The 16,580-nt window shown below is 34.8% G+C and overlaps 2 protein-coding genes across 2 annotated transcripts; one reads left to right on the top strand and one right to left on the bottom strand.

The window, feature by feature from the left end:
* Window positions 1-9,104: 9,104 nt before the first annotated feature.
* LOC6035993 (5'-AMP-activated protein kinase subunit beta-1) lies at window positions 9,105-10,616 on the top strand. The gene is made up of 3 exons (XM_038257130.1): window positions 9,105-9,220; window positions 9,296-10,058; window positions 10,123-10,616. The coding sequence occupies exons 2-3, from the start codon at window positions 9,348-9,350 to the stop codon at window positions 10,267-10,269; spliced, it is 858 nt and encodes a 285-aa protein (XP_038113058.1). The 5' UTR covers window positions 9,105-9,220; window positions 9,296-9,347; the 3' UTR covers window positions 10,270-10,616.
* A 4,315-nt stretch (window positions 10,617-14,931) lies between these two features.
* On the bottom strand, window positions 14,932-15,516 carry LOC6035992 (ladderlectin). Its single transcript, XM_001846046.2, has one exon. The coding sequence runs from the start codon at window positions 15,476-15,478 to the stop codon at window positions 15,002-15,004; it is 477 nt and encodes a 158-aa protein (XP_001846098.1). The 5' UTR covers window positions 15,479-15,516; the 3' UTR covers window positions 14,932-15,001.
* Between the last annotated feature and the right edge of the window lie 1,064 nt (window positions 15,517-16,580).

The following is a 16,580-nucleotide window of genomic DNA, read 5'->3' as shown; positions in this document are numbered from 1 at the left end:
GATAGAGCTTATTTTTCTGAGTACGACCACAAAGTATTTAAAATGGATTTTAAAATCAATTTTGAAAAATTAACCTCGCGGTCCTTCTTGACAGAAAAGCTCCTACTTGACAGCTCGTTCAAAGGGGACCATAGTTGATCCATCGAAAAAATGTTGTCTCGTCAAAAAAAAATTTGCATTAAAATGAAAAAAAGTGATCAGAAATGGTTTATAATCGTGTTTTTTACCGTTGTACATAAAAATTGAGATAGGGCTTTAGTACCCAATTACCATTAACATATCAAACATGTTTAGTTATATTTTCTTTAAATCTAATGCCACTTGATAGAAATAATAATCTGTCGACATCAGGCACGCTCCCCTAGAAGAGCATATTTCGACAGTGTCTGGGGTCAAAATGTCAATTGTGGTTGAACGAATTGCGGAACGCACATCATTTTATATATGTGGGGACTTGACGACGTACACAACTGTCCCTGATCAATTCCACATTTTGACAACGGTTTTATGATGATTTCTGTGAGCGAGAAATTTGATCTTGTCCACGAGATGAACATGATGGAGTAATTGGGCGGGATTGGAAGCATATTTCACCACTTCTTGAAATACTGGAATAAATTTAAAAAAAATAAGCGTTCATTTCACAGCAAAAAATCCGATGGTAAAATCGCATACAAAAGCATGCATATCACCTTCGTCAAAATAAACACTTAATATTACACACTGCATGTACAATTTTTGCAAACACAAAAAAAGTTGCAACCGACGGGAGTCAAACCCAGCACCAACAGTAAGGACTGGCCTTAGCCCACTCGGCCGTCAGACCGATGAAAAGCTGTAAGGATAAACGCATATATGAGCTTGACATTTCGGTCAAGAAGGTTTACCATACTGATGGGCTACATATTTCAGAGTGTAATATTACACAGAATTTCATAAAATAATGCAACATTTATTTTACACCCAGGCCTTTTACACGCAGCTGGATTACTACTTTATTTGCTGTGTTCAACAGCCCAAAACTCAGAAAGCAAAACAATGTTGTATTATAAAAAAAACAAATTTTTAATGGAATTACGTTGATATTATGTAAATTGAGGATTGCAAAACAACTGTACTGGTATACATCTTTTTTTTTAATGTCAAAAACCATGGCTTCTGAATTCAATTTTTCCTTTTTTTTCATATTTTCAATTGATAATTCAACATTTTTTTTACTGTAGCATTACTTTACTCAAATCAAAATCAAATAATTCGCTCTACAGCATTGCCTGGGCGTTCTCGATTACGAGATTCCTACTCGAAACTAATTGTCCGAAGGCTAGATTGTTGAGGCAATTGCAAACCTCTTTTTACACCTCAGCTTCCATCCACCCCGGGATTCGAACTGACGACCTTTGGATTGTTAGTCCAACTGCCTACCAGCGAATCTACCGAGACAGGACCCAGGGAGACGACTCCTACACCTGGACTGAGCTAGCGACCTAACCTTTTTTTGGGTTAGTCCGGGGCCAACATTTACTTCCCGTCCGATGGAAGGCGTGATTAGACAAATCTCGTCTCGAGAAATACCTTCTGGGATCGAACCCAGGCCGACTGGGTGAGAGGCAACCACGCTTACCCCTACATCACGGGTCCCGGCCAGTGTTGCGTTCCTCGCTCGTAAGCGCTCACTTTTCGCTCATTCGTGAGGAGGAGCGTGAGCGTGAGCGAGCACGAGCTACCTGATAAAAACTCACGCTCAAGCAGGAGCGAGCACGCTTTCCGTGAGCGCTCGCTCATTCGCAACCCTGGTCCCGGCATTACTTTACTATTATCTCTTAAATCGTGTAAATTTGCGTCTTTTTTGTGTAATTTTACATATTCAACATACATTGAAGTAAAATTAGATTAAAAAGGGGTAATTTTTAAACATCAAATTTTCATCCTTTCAAAATTAACTGTGGATATATCAAGCAATTTTGTCTGCAAATTTTTAAAGTTGTTTGGAATTTTGGAAGGTTGAAAAATTTCATCGTCGAATATTACCTTTTTTGTAATTTCAATTTAAGCAGGAAAGTAAAATTACCTCAACATCAAATTAAAAAGATGTAAATTTACACATTATTAGAATTAAAATTGCACTTTCCTCTGATCCTAAATCTGTCAAAATTCCCAGATTCAATACTACAATGAGTTCTTTTTTTACTGTGTGTACGATGATATACATTCGTTGATTGGTGATTGGTGATTTTTGAAAAAAAATCAAATGTAACGTCAAACAATTTTTAAAATTCATTTAGATGAAATCGAAAATGAAATGACGCATTTTTCGATAATTTTTTTTTGCAATTTAAAAATCTGTGATGACGGAAAAGCACTTTTGCGAAGCTGAAAAAATTTCCTACATTTTTTTATATTATTGATCGGACTAGTGGTTGATGAGATACAGCCTCAAGTAATAATTTTGTAAAAAAAGCTTTTTTCAGTATTGTCTGATCAGCTTTCATTTTTAACTGATGATATACGAAATTTTTATTCGATTTCGAAATGTTCTATTTTTAAATTACAAGATACCTTTTTCGATTCGTGTTTTTGCCATAAAAAAACTTGAGAAAGGTGCACTTTATCTAAAGTTAAAAACAATTTTGATTTGGCACCAAAAAATGTTTAAAAAAAAAAATGTTTAAAAATATTTTTTTTTTGCTCTCCAAATTTATTTTTTTTCAAAGAATCACATTTTCGGTACCAGATTTTGCGCCAACCTAAACTCTTGCTACAACATGTATAAAAATTGAAAATTTTAAAAAATACGTATTTTGGGAATTTTACTATTTGTAAAAAAAAAGTCAAATAAAAATACTGGGATTTTTTTCCGCGTACATTTTTTCTAAAAAGTTCTTATCATAGCTTTATCGAAGACAACAAATCGATGAACAGTCCTTTCTCAATATACCGATTTTCAAATATGCACATGCCCAATTTGTTTGACCAGCCCGCAAAATTGTATGGAAAAACTAATAATGCAACAACAAAGGGAATTAATGGACTAAAGTCGATTTGTGAAAATGTGGAGAATTACTCTATTGAAATTTTCATAAGTCCATGTAATTCCACTTTTTTACGCATAAATTTTGGATAAATTACAAAAATGATCTAGATTTGCTACTTTAATCCAAATAAATCTTTGATAATAAGAAAAGTTATTCCATCGGTTGATGGAAATTTTTGGAGTAATAGAAATAGTGCGATATTTTGCTGGAAGATTCAACATGAGCAATTCTCTACCAAAACCGGAAATGGATTTTATTTGTATTTTTTGATTTGGCTCAAACTTTGTGGGGGCCTTCCCTATGACCAAATATGCATTTTTGTGTCATTGGTTCACCCATACAAGTCTCCATACAATTTTGGCAGCTGTCCATACAAAAATGGTATGTAAATATTCAAACAGCTGTAACTTTTGAGTGAATTTTCTGATCAATTTGGTGTCTTCGGCAAAGTTGTAGGTATTGTTGAGGACTTTTGAGAAAAAAATAGGTACACGGAAAAAAATTGCAGATTTTTTATCAACTTTTTATTTACTAAAACTCATTTTCCCAAAATACGTATTTTTTGATTTTCGAGATTTTTTTATATGTTTTAGGGGACAAAAATCCGCAACTTTTGAGCCATAGAGAAACCTGGTCAAAAAATCTGCCGCCGAGTTATGAATTTTTGAAAAAAAAAGTGATTTTTGGAAAAAATCGAAGTTTCATGCATCTGTTTTCAAGATATAGCCACCGAAAGTTTGATTTTAGCAAAATATTTGCAGTTTTTTAATTTTTAAAAATAGTGACCATGAGTGACCATTTTGAAAAAATTTTTTTTTGAAAAGTTCAGAAAATTTGCTATAAAATTGTCTAAGAGACATTGAAGATTGGACATCTGGTTGCTGAGATACAGCGTCTTAAAGAAAAAAAAAAACACGAAAATTAAAGTTTTCTAAGTCTCACCCAAACAGCCCACCATTTTCTAATGACGATATCTCAGCAATTAATGGTCCTAGTCTAGATTTAAAAATTTTCAAAATATTTTTTTCGAAAAGATCGGAAAATTTCACGAATGTTTCATGTATTAACATTGAAAATCGGACCATTAGTTGCTGAGATATCGTCATTAGAAAATAGCGTGTTTTTTTGGTGATATTAAGAAAACTTCAATTTTCGTGTTTCTTTTTCTGAAAGCGACTCTATCTCAGCAACCCGGGGTCCAATCTTCAATGTCTCTTAGACAATTTTATAGCAAATTTTCTGAACTTTTCAAAAAAAATATTTTTTAAAATGGTCACTCATGGTCACTATTTTTAAAAATTAAAAAACTGCAAATATTTTGCTAAAATCAAACTTTCGGTGGCTATATCTTGAAAACGGAGCCCTTTATAATGTCAAACTTGTTTTTGCATGAAACTTCGATTTTTTCCAAAAATCACTATTTTTTCAAAAAATTATAACTCGGCGGCAGATTTTTTGACCATGTTTCTCTATGGCTCAAAAGTTGCGGATTTTTGTCCCCTAAAACATATAAAAAAATCTCGAAAATCAAAAAATATTTTGGGAAATTGAGTTTTAGTGAAAAAAAAGTTGATTAAAAAATCTGCAATTTTTTTCCGTGTACCTATTTTTTTCTCAAAAGTCCTCAACAGTACCTACAACTTTGCCGAAGACACCAAATTGATCAGAAAATTCACTCAAAAGTTACAGCTGTTTGAATATTTACATACCATTTTTGTATGGACAGCTGCCAAAATTGTATGGAGACTTGTATGGGTGAACCAATGACGCAAAATAGCTTATTTGGTCATAGGAAAGGCCCCCTTAAAGTTTGAGTCAAATCAAAAAATACAAAAAATAAAAATGGTCGAAATCGGCCGATTTCGTAGAGAGTTGCTCACATGATCTACCATTTTCAAAGATTAAAATATGCAAATTTAATCAAACCCAAGCCTACAAAGCGAAATATGTAATTTTAGAGTTTCATTGATTCCTTTTTTATGGTTTGACAAATAAAAGTTTTCATTTGAAGCAAACTAAAAAAAAAAAAGAAATTGTACTGCATTTATATGATATTTAATTTATTAGAATTTAAAATTTATTAAAACTGTGTTTCATTTTAAATGTTTTTTCTCTAATGTTGATGTTAAAATTCACTTCAACAAATGTCGAACGAACAACAAATTCATTAGATGATAAATATCATCGCACCACAAAGAGAAATGCTGCGCACATGTTTTTAATTATGCCCATTCGTCACCGAAAATATGCTTTTCCCTCGATCCGAGAAACCGCGCGCGCATACTCAAATCATCATCAGTATTATGCTGCTGCCACAACATAATCCACCAAACTCAGCTGCAACTCATCCCATCGCCATCTCTTCTGATGCGTATCCCTTAAAATAATCCTGCGTGAAGCTTAAATACGCACTCAGACTCACTTCTCTCTTTCTATTTTCTTCTCCCCCTTTTCATGCGGAAGAGTTTTCGGGCGGAAAATGCAAGTGTTTTTGACCTTTCTTTTTTTTTTCGTCTCCCCGTGGGGTTCGGCGGTTTTCCTGGGAAAATTATACACCATGAAAGGGGCCGACAGGAAGGCGATATTAAGTTTGAACTGTGAGAAAATATTTATAAACAAATATTATTTGGTCAAATTAGGTTACATAATTGCAATTTCAATCAAAAATATTATTTAAAAAAACACTCATAAATTTTGTACTGTGGCATGCAAAGGAAGATATTTTCGTTATGAATTCGACACCCAAAGTGTCGGCTTGTCTTGAAACACGTGGAAAACCTGTCGTTTCTTCGTCACTCACGGATGATGGACTACGACAGTGGGCAAACACACACTACACATAGCATTAAACTAAAACGATTTGAGTCTTGATGGGTGGTTTCTCTCGCTATAAGTTCCCAGTTTCAGCTTCCAAGGAAGTTCAGACCGGCTGTTTGGATCGGTTTGTTTGGTGATGTTTCGCCCTCAAGTGTATCCAACAAATCATCAATTGGAGCGAGCACCAGCACAAGTCTGGGCGAAGTAGAGTTTACACGCGTTTAAATTTATTAATTTTAATTGCCTGTGCGTTGAGTTTCGTTTTGATGTGTGAAGAAAGTACTTTGAGTTAGGGCTACATTTGGTTAATTTTTATCGCTGAATTTATGAGTTCCACTTTGTCTTACAACTGTTAGGGACCAGATTACTTTGAGAGCATTTATAAATTTATTCAATAAAACAATCCAATAAATATCTCTTTAAATTATTTTTAGAGTTGATTTGAGAAATGTTTGCCAGGAAACTAATTGGATTTTGAAATTGAGTTTAGATTGCTGATACTTCGTGCATAAACGAAAAGTTTTATAATGGATGTTCAAAATTAATCTTGAAACTATCAGGTCACAATCGCACAAACTATTTTGTATGAGATCTCGTTTCATGTGACTACTGTCAATTAAAATTAAAGAAAATAAAAAAAAACCGGGACCGTGGTGTAGGGGTAAGCGTGGTTGCCTCTCACCCAGTCGTCCTGGGTTTGATCCCAGAAGGTCCCGGTGGCAAATTTTGAGACGAGATTTGTCTGATCACGCCTTCCGTCGGACAGGGAAGTAAATGTTGGCCCCGGTCTAACCTAGTGGTTAGGTCGTTAGCTCAGTCCAGGTGCAGGAGTCGTCTCCCTGGGTCCTGCCTCGGTGGAGTCGCTGGTAGGCAGTTGGACTAACAATCCAAAGGTCGTCAGTTCGAATCCCGGGGTGGATGGAAGCTTAGGTGTAAAAAGAGGTTTGCAATTGCCTCAACAATCAAGCCTTCGGACACCTAGTTTCGAGTAGGAATCTCGCAATCGAGAACGCCAAGGCAATGCTGTAGAGCGAATAATTTGATTTTTTGAAAAAAAAAACAGAATTAGTTTCCTCGATTTGAATAATTCGTCAATTCGACGCCGTCGTGCTATCTTGTCGCACTCGCCATTTCGACGTTCCGAGAAAAACGCATTTTATGTTTGACCTTAAATAAACAAAAAAAAGAGCACACAATTTGAGCAATAACAAACACGTTTTGTTTCGTTGACCATTCTGTGCATGGCCCCGAAGTGTGGTTGAATTTGGTTGCCGGAGTTAAAATTACAAATGTTTACGGTAGTCGGGCATGTACGCGTGTCAAACGCGTTCTGACCTGAAATCCCTTTGGCCAGCTGTCGCGCTTACATTAATTTTCAGGGTGTGTCAAGATAGCACGACAAGATATAACCTTTCTTCATATGTAAGGTGTCAACAACGCATGGATTTTTTTTTGGTTTTTATTGAATATCTCAGGATTTAAATTGAATTTTGGAGATTTGTGAATATAAAAAGTTTAGGCATTGTGAGCTGCACAAAATGGCATTCTTAACTCAATTTGGCCGAAAATGAACGTGCGACAAGTTAGCTCGACATCGATGAATTGTGGATGATGAATGACGCTTTAAGGCTAGTACGCAGACCGGAAGGAAAGGGGTCAAGAAACAGCTTTACGAACGGCAGAACAAAAGAGAGGGAATGTTTTCTTGGGGCTTTTCTTCACCCTCTCTGACTTGCTTTCGCTACCGCTGCTGCCCATTTGAAATTTTTCTTGACCGATTACTTCCGAAGTGCGTACCTTACATTATTGAAAACTTGCCGAAGACAACCATTTGTTATTTATTACAATTTGCTTTCTTACTTAAGAAAGGTATTGGATTTTAGCTTAAAAAAGTCTACTTTATATGTTCATGGTGTTAATTTTGTTGATTTTGGTGAGTTTATCAATTTGGTGAAAAAATCATTGCCGAAAAATACATCCCTGAGCTCCAGGATCCGCGGCGTGAAATGATTGAAGGATGTCTGTGTGAGTGCTTTTTTTATCAAAAGAGCAAAAATCGATAAGTCGACTAGTCAAAGCTTGGACGCAAGCGTGTTCATATTTGCGCTTGTTAGTTGTCAATGGCATACGCAGGGTTGCCAGGTCAAAATAAAAAAAAATTGGCTAAATTATCGATAAAAAATCGGGCAGACAAAAAGCAAACAATTATTAAGAGGAAGGGAAGAATGTTATGAATCAATTCAAAAGTTTGTTACATTAGAATGGTTTGATTAATGTGTGGGTCTCGAAAGGTTGAATTTAATGTTGACTAAATCAAAGCTTTTGACTCGTTTATTTTTATCAAAAACTTGCTCAAAAATTTGCAAAAAAAGAATAATCTTGATAATTTTGTCAAAATCTGGAACAGGGAATGATAAATCTTTATTCTGCTGACATTTGAAATATCTGGAATTCTCAGATTTATCTGGCAACCCCAACACTAGTGATGTATTACTGAATAGATTTATGTTCAAGACCCTACGTTATTTATTACTGCACCCCCTTAAAAATAGCCCTTTTTATTTTTTTATGTACAACGTATAAAATCACACATAAAAACTATTTCTGATTATTTTGTTTAAGGCGAAAAAATAAAATATCAAAACAACCTTTTATGATGGATCTGTGGTCCTCTTGGAACGAGCTGTCAAATAGAAGACTTCTGGAGCAACACGAGAAAAGGGCGGATAAGCATTTTGACGGCAGGAGCAATGTTGCAAATTTCGAGCCAACAAGTAACTTTTTCACAAAACTCGAAATGTAAATCAATAGCTGGCCTTCCCAGCTACCTTTAAACACTGCGGGTTTTGTTAAAATTTAATAGTATTTAATAGTGTACTCTTGGCTCAGAATTTGCAAAATCGTGATGGCTGTCAAATTGCTTATGCGCCCTTTTCAAATGTTGCTTCAGACTTTTTGTCAAGAAGAGCCGTGAAGTTACAATAATAATGAACAATAATATTAGCAATTTAAAATTAATTTTAGGACCTAATTGTACACTGAAACATATTTTTAATAAAAGTGAAATAAACAAAAAATCATCCAAAAATTTAACAAAAAGTATTTTTCAATTCCCTGCCATTTGCTGTTACTCAAATGTAACAAATCGAATAAATGCTAACAAAAGAGGTGCTAATTTTTATTTATTTTAATTATTTTTTTATAATTTTAATTATTTTGACCAGTTTTAACTACGCTTCCAATCCCACCGTGAATCCTTCTGTCAGTTCCACCCAACTGGCTGCGTGCTGACACATCTTTCTTCAATCTGTCGCCAGAAACTTCAAATCAAAATAAAAGTCGCGTAAATCGCAGTAGAAAAAAAAAGTAAAGTGAGTGTTCGCAGCGAAAAACGTAATTTTTCTCCGCTAATTTATTAATTGCGTCCAATTTTCAACCGCCCACAGATTCGCCTGAGTCTTTCACACTAGTTCCACTTGAAATACCCTCAGTTCCGTTATGGGCAACGCCGGAAGCAACCTCCCGCGGGAGCGCCACAAAGGCTCGCACGATTTAATTCCGGGATCGCCGCTCAAGGACGGTCAGGCGTTTGTGTTCGACAAGAAACCGGACCAAACCCATCGGCTGGTGTTCCAGCGCAGCGAGGAGGACGCCGCGGAGCCGTACTACTCCAAGTCGGTTCCGGAGCCGGAGTTTCTGCGGGAGCACCGTCGGCGGTCGAACACGGTGTCGGAGGATTCTGCACTGCAGGGCGAGCCGGAGGGTGACGACACGGACGAGGTTCAGACGGCACTGCCGACGGTGTTCAAGTGGGATGGCGGTGGCAAGCAGGTCTACATCAGCGGGACGTTCTCGGAGTGGAAGGCCCTGCCGATGGTCAAGAGCCACGGGGACTTTGTGACGATTATCGATCTGCCCGAGGGGGAACATCAGTACAAGTTTTGCGTGGACGGCGAGTGGAGGCACGATCCGAAGCTGAAGAACATCGAGAACGACGTCGGAACCAAGAACAACCTGGTTTCGGTGCGCCAGTCCGACTTTGAGGTCTTCCAGGCGCTGGCCAAGGACAGCGAGGACACCGGCAAGGACGAAACGAAAGAGTACAGCCAGGACATCCCGACCAGCAAGCCGTGGGGCAAGGAGTCCGGGCCGCCGGTTTTGCCGCCGCACCTGCTGCAGGTCATCCTGAACAAGGACACGCCGCTGTCGGTGAGTTTGGGCGGCCAATTTGGGAAAAATCTCCGTTTTAATCATTTTTCTTTTCGTTATTAAGTGCGAACCGACTCTGCTGCCGGAGCCGAATCACGTCATGTTGAACCATCTGTACGCACTGTCCATCAAGGACGGCGTGATGGTCCTCAGTGCGACGCACCGCTACCGGAAGAAGTACGTCACGACGTTGCTGTACAAGCCGATCTAAAAACAACCGGGTTATTGTCGTCGTGGATTTGCCTTTGATTTTGCGCTTTTGTAGCCGCCGTCGCCGCCGCAGTCGCTGCATTCTGGTTTGTGTTTGGACAAAAGTGCATGATTCATCTATATATATATTTTTTTCTTTGTTAGAAGGTAGGTTAAAAGTTTTTAAATGAATGATTTATAATACAAATTATATATGATTGGTGGAACAAAAAAAGTATCGACCGGCGTTTTGGGGGAGAGCAACTTCCGGCGCCGGATATTTGTAGATGTGTAGTTCGAATCCTATAATGAATGTACATAACTTATTGCTGCTAAAGAACTCTTGATTCAATAAAGTGTTGTTTCGAAGCTGCCTTGTTTGTTATCCAACTTTAAAATTTATCACTGACAGAAATATTTTACTTCGCGTTGAAAAATAAATACTTTTGACCTCGAAATTAAGCAATCCAACGGAAAAAGCCTAAATGTAATGTTCTAAATTTAAAAATTCTGTTATTTTAAAATGCCTAAATTCTGAAATTCCAATAAGTTCTGAAAATTCAAAATTTTAAGGTTCTAAAATTTTAAAATTGTAATATTCTAAAACTAAAAAATTCTAATATTCTAAAATTAAAAAAATCGGGAATATTAAAATTTTTAAATTCTCCGATTCTAAAATTTTAGAATTCTAAGATTCTAAAATTTTTAAATTCTGAAATTCGGACAAAAAAAAATCTCAATTGCATAGTTTTTTAATTCAAACATTCTAAAATTCTAGAATTTCAAAATTCTAAAATTTTATTTAAAAATTCTTCGATTCTAACATTTTAAAATTCTAAATTTCTTAAATTCTAAAATTCAAAAAAATTCAAAATTCTGAAATTTTAAAATTTAAGAATTTTCTATGATTCAAAAATTCTAGAATTCCAAAACTCTTAATTTATATAATTTTAAAATTTAAAAATTCTAAGAATCCAAAACTTTATAATTCTATGATTTAAAATTCCAAAAATTTTAAAATTCTAAATGACTATAATTAAAAAATTAAAAAATACGAGAGTATTAAAATTTTATGAATCTTCGATTCTCACATTTTAAAATTCTAACAAAAAAATATCAATTTCTCAATTTTATAGTTATTTGATTCTAACGTTCTAAAATTCGAGAATTCTACAACTCTAAATTTCTAACATTTTAAATATCTTCGATTCTAACATTTCAAAAATTCTAAAATTAATAAAAATAAAACTGTTAAACTTTAAAAATTCATTCAAAAATTCTAGAGTTACAAAATTCTAAATCTATATAATACTTCAATTTAAAAATTCTATAATTTAAAAAATCTATAATTTAAAAATTCTAAAAATCCTAAATTTTAAAATTCCATGATTCAAAATTTAAAAAAAATCAAGATTCTAAATGTCTAAAAGAAAAAAATCAAATTATTCGCTCTACAGCATTGCCTTGGCGTTCTCGATTTCCAGATTCCTACTCGAAACTAGGTGTCCGAAGGCTTGATTGTTGAGGCAATTGCAAACCTCTTTTTACACCTTAGCTTCCATCCACCCCGGGATTCGAACTGACGACCTTTGGATTGTGAGTCCAACTGCCTACCAGCGACTCCACCGAGGCAGGACCCAGGGAGACGACTCCTACACCTGGATTGAGCTAACGACCTAACCCTCTAGGTAAGACCGGGGCAAACATTTACTTTCCTTCCGACGGAAGGCGTGGTCAGACAAATCTTGTCCGAAAAATGCCATTGAGACCGTCTGGGATCAAACCCAGGCCGACTGGGCAATCACGCCTACACCAAGGTTCCCTAAATGTCTATAATTCTAAAATTTAAAAATTCGAGAATATTAAAATTTTAAATTCTTGGATTCCAAAATTCTATCTTTCTAAAATTCCCAAATTATGAAATTTTAAAATTCTTACAAAAGAATTCCAAAATTCTAAATTTGTATAATTCTCAGTTTCTAAAATTTTGAAATTTCAAAATTTGTTGATTCTAACATTTCAAAATTCTTAAATTTGAAATTTCCTAAGTTTAAAAATTAAAAAAAAATTAAAATCCTGAAATTTAAAAATTTTAAAAATCCAAAATTTTGAAATTCTATGATACTGAATTAAAAAAAAAATAGTTTCCATATTTCTATAATTTAAAATTAAAAAAATCGAGAATATTACAACTTTAACATTCTTAGATTCTTTATTTTAATTCTAGAATATAAAAGTTCTAAAGTTCTGAAATTCTAAAATTTCAATAAAAAAATAACATTTTCTCTATTTTATAGTTTTTAATTCTAACATTCTAAAATTCTAGAATTCCAAAATTTTAAATTTCTATAATTTTAAAAGCCTGATAATTAAAAATTTTTAATTTTAAAATTCTATGATTCAAAGGTCCTGAAATCATAAATTTCTGTAATTCTAAATTATTTAAATCCTGTGATTCAAAAATTTGAAGATTCAAAAATTCTTAAAAAATCAGAAATTAAAAAGTTCTTAAGTTCTAGAATTCTAAAATTTCAAAATTCCAAGGTTCTAAAATTGTCTTTTTTCAAAATTTTCTAATTTTTAGATTTAATGATTCTAAAATTTAAAAATTCTGAAATATTAAATCCAACGATTTTAAAATTCACAAATTTTAAAATTTTAAATTTCCAAAATTCCATTTTTGTAAAATTCTAACATTCCAAACTTCTAAAATTTCAAAATTTTAAAATTTAAACCATTTGAAATTTTGAAATTCTAGAATTCTAAAATTCTAGTATTCCAAAGTTCTAAATTTCTTAAATTTAGAAATTCTGAAACATTAAAAATTTTAAATTCTTCGATTCTAGAATTTAAAAATAGGAGAAAATTGAAATTTTGAAATTCTTAGATTCTAACTTTTTTAAATTTTTAAAATTCTGGAGTTTTTTTTTGAAATGTCCTATAAACCAAATTTTAAATTTTTGCTTTTTGGGTGTTTTTAGAACCGCCTTGAGTCAGGGGTATTTTTTTTTTCTGTTTGAGTATTAAGACACGGAATCCTAATTACAAGGACTATTGTATCGTGTTACTCATTTTTTACTGTTATTAAGCATTTCCAGATCTATAACACAGTTCCTATTGAGAGGAAAAGTGCTGTTCCATCCAGATGCTGTAAACTCCATTCCTTGTGCCTTGTGCGCTATGTATCGCTAGAACCGCGGTGACAATTTTTTCGTGTCATTTTCCAAGCTCTTCCCAGCAGCTATTATTTGCCGCGCGGGGTCTTGTAAAGACAATTGTCTTATTGCGGCGCTACTCTTGCGGTGTTCCCTTTGCTCTGATCTGGACAATGCGACTGGACTGCAGTGCAATAGGGGGATGGCGTCGCTATTTTTAGACCACGTTTTCCACTTTTTCTCATCGAAACCGACTACTTTATCGACTTCATTTTGCTGGGCGAGATAGGACGCCGTCTATTTTTAGACGATGACTCAGCACTTTTCCACTCTTGCACTTTAAAAAACCAGATGGCAGCACGATGTAACGCCACGTCCCTATACCGATCGGCTGGGCATTATTTACATGCGAAGACACGAGGAAAGTATTTTGGGAAGAGGCGCAAAGGAATATCCCAAGATCGATCACATGCTTGAAGAGCACGTGAAGCAACCGTTTTATACTCATACGGTTGCTGCTACCTCTGAACTTAAACCTAAGGCTGCCACCCTGAGAAGAACCCATGACTTTCCGCTTATGAGGCGAAACCCGTAACCATTCGGCCACAGGAGGTTGGCCAGGGGTATTCAAAAACACCCAAAAACCAAAAATTAAATTTGGTTTATAGGACCTTTAAAAAAACACCAGAATTCTACATTTCTTAAATTCTAAAATTCCAAAATTCAAAAAAAAAATTAAAATTCTTAAATTTCAAAATTCCAAAATTCTATATTTTTTAAGGTTTAAAAAAATATAAGAATTCCAAAATGCTTAATTTATATAATTCTGAACTTAAAAAAGTTAAGAATTCTATAATTTAAAAGCTCTAAAATTTTTAAAAATCCAATATTTTAAAATTTTAAAATTCTATAATCAAAAATTTCAAAAAAATCACGATTCTAGGTTACTAAAATTCTAAAATTCAAAAAATTCTAAAATTTAAAAAATTCTAAAACTTTAAAATTCTATTATAAAAAAATTCTTAAATTTTATAATTATAAGATCTTAAAAATTTCAGTATTAAAAGAAATCTAAAATTTTAAAATTCTTAGATTTTAAAATTCTAAAACTTTAATCTTCTAAAATTCTTAAGTTCTAAATTTCTTCTTTTGTTTTTTCATCATTTTACTTGACTTTGTGTGATTTTTAATTATATTTTTCAAGACGAAATGTTAGAAAAGTCATTTGAAAAATTATTTGTTTCGCCAATTTCATGTCAATGAAATTTATTGCTCAATTTGTAGGTTCCCAGTGAGAATTTTGGCTCGAGCCAAAATTTTTACTGGGTATAAACTCAATAAACGGTTGTTGATCACTTTTTCGTTTGACACTTTTTAGTTTGTACCCCGTTGGTTTGACAGAGTTTGGTAGTAAGTGTGAGCTCTGTGTAAGAAGGTTGTCAAACTAAAGAGTAACATTGTTCGTTTGACTTCAATTGGTGTCAAACCATCGCGGTTTAAGTGTAACAAGGAGACAGTAAGATTTGTAGTAAGTTAAGTAAGTACAGATTTTATTCCAATATTCTCATAATTAACACAATCTCACAGCCTCCCAAACTCTTACGCCTCACAAATGTAGTGCTTCAACTTCTCACACTCATCATCGTTCCACTTGTAGTCCGGATACTGCCCAATCGACACGCAATCCTCCTTCCCGTCCTGATTGTTCGGCTCTCCCTTCATAAAGTTCTGGAAAATCAACGGCCGACTCGTCGAAATCCACATAAAATATCCCTTGTGGTTCAACGCAATCGCCCCGATCCACCACTGCTGCTTGTACTCCGGATTGTAGCTTCCGATGGCCGTCGCCAGCTCGTCCGCGTCCGCCTTCGACGTGACCGTGGCCAGTTTCAGCCCCAACGAGGTACAGTCCTGCCACGCTCCAAAGAACGACTTTTTATCGTTGACCAGCAGGTACTTTTTCTGCGCATCACGAATGTGCTCCTGGAAGGTGATGTCGATCGACGAGACGGCCACCGGCGAATCGGTCAGCAGCCAGATCGCGGTCAGCACCAGCGATGCTTGCGTGAAGAACATTTTTACGAAACTGAACTTTGGACGGGGGTTACGGTTTTATATACGTCGTAGACATCAATGAAGGGGGACCGACAGCGACGACAGCGTTTGTAGCGAATTTTGGCGCTTGGACGATAAATTGAAGAGCAAATTTGACTAAATTTGAACAACTCAATTGTGCCACATGACTTCGAGATGTACTTTTCATAAAGAGAGGCAAATTCCAACATTCCGATTTCTTTAGCATGATTCGTTCTAAGTACATCGAATACAACCCATATTTTAAAGCGTTCTCGGCAAACGAAATTTGCAGATATACAACGTTTTGAAAAGCGTGATTTGAATGTGGAATAAATCCATAGTAATACAATTAGCACACTTCAATTATTGTGATAACGATACCTTGTTAAGTCCCTAAATGTCTATTTTCGACCGCCATTCGTTTATTAGCACTCACAGAACACGGTTTTGTCAACAGTGGTATTTGGCGCCAAGATCTTCAATTGGGTCCTAAAATGAAGCTTAGATTGCTGATATTATTGTTTACAGCGATAAAGCTCATTTTTCTGAGTACAATGACCCTTTGTACGAGCACAAAGAGTTTAAAATGGATTTTTAAATCAATTTTGAAAAATTAACCTAGCGGTCCTTCTTGATAGAAAAGCTCCTACTTGACAGCTCGTTCCAAGGGGACCATAGTTGATCCATTGGAAAAATGTTGTCTTGTCAAAAAAAAATTTTGCATTAAAATGAAAAAAAGTGATCAGAAATGGTTTTTTATCGTGTTTTTTACCGTTGTACATAAAAATTGACATAGGGCTTTAGTACCCAATTGAAGTGCATTTCGTTTCAGTCTTCTGCATTGTTAATAAAGTTTTTCATGTTCATTCAAAAAATATTCTAACTCGAAATCAACTGCATTCAAATTAAAGAATTCAAATTCTTAAGGTTATGAATGAATACAAGACTCAATCGAGAAATTAAAAGTGAGAGTGTGTGCAACATGGAGTTAAACTTTCTATGAAGTTGATGTGAAGGTTACAATGGCACTTTGAAAAGTTTAACTCCATGTTGCACGCACACACTCTCACTTTTAATTTCTCGATCCTAGTTTGACAGCTGT

Source organism: Culex quinquefasciatus, chromosome 2 (genome assembly GCF_015732765.1).
Source record: "Culex quinquefasciatus strain JHB chromosome 2, VPISU_Cqui_1.0_pri_paternal, whole genome shotgun sequence".
Taxonomy (NCBI): Eukaryota; Metazoa; Arthropoda; class Insecta; order Diptera; family Culicidae; genus Culex; species Culex quinquefasciatus.
This window is presented reverse-complemented; position numbering and strand designations above follow the sequence as displayed.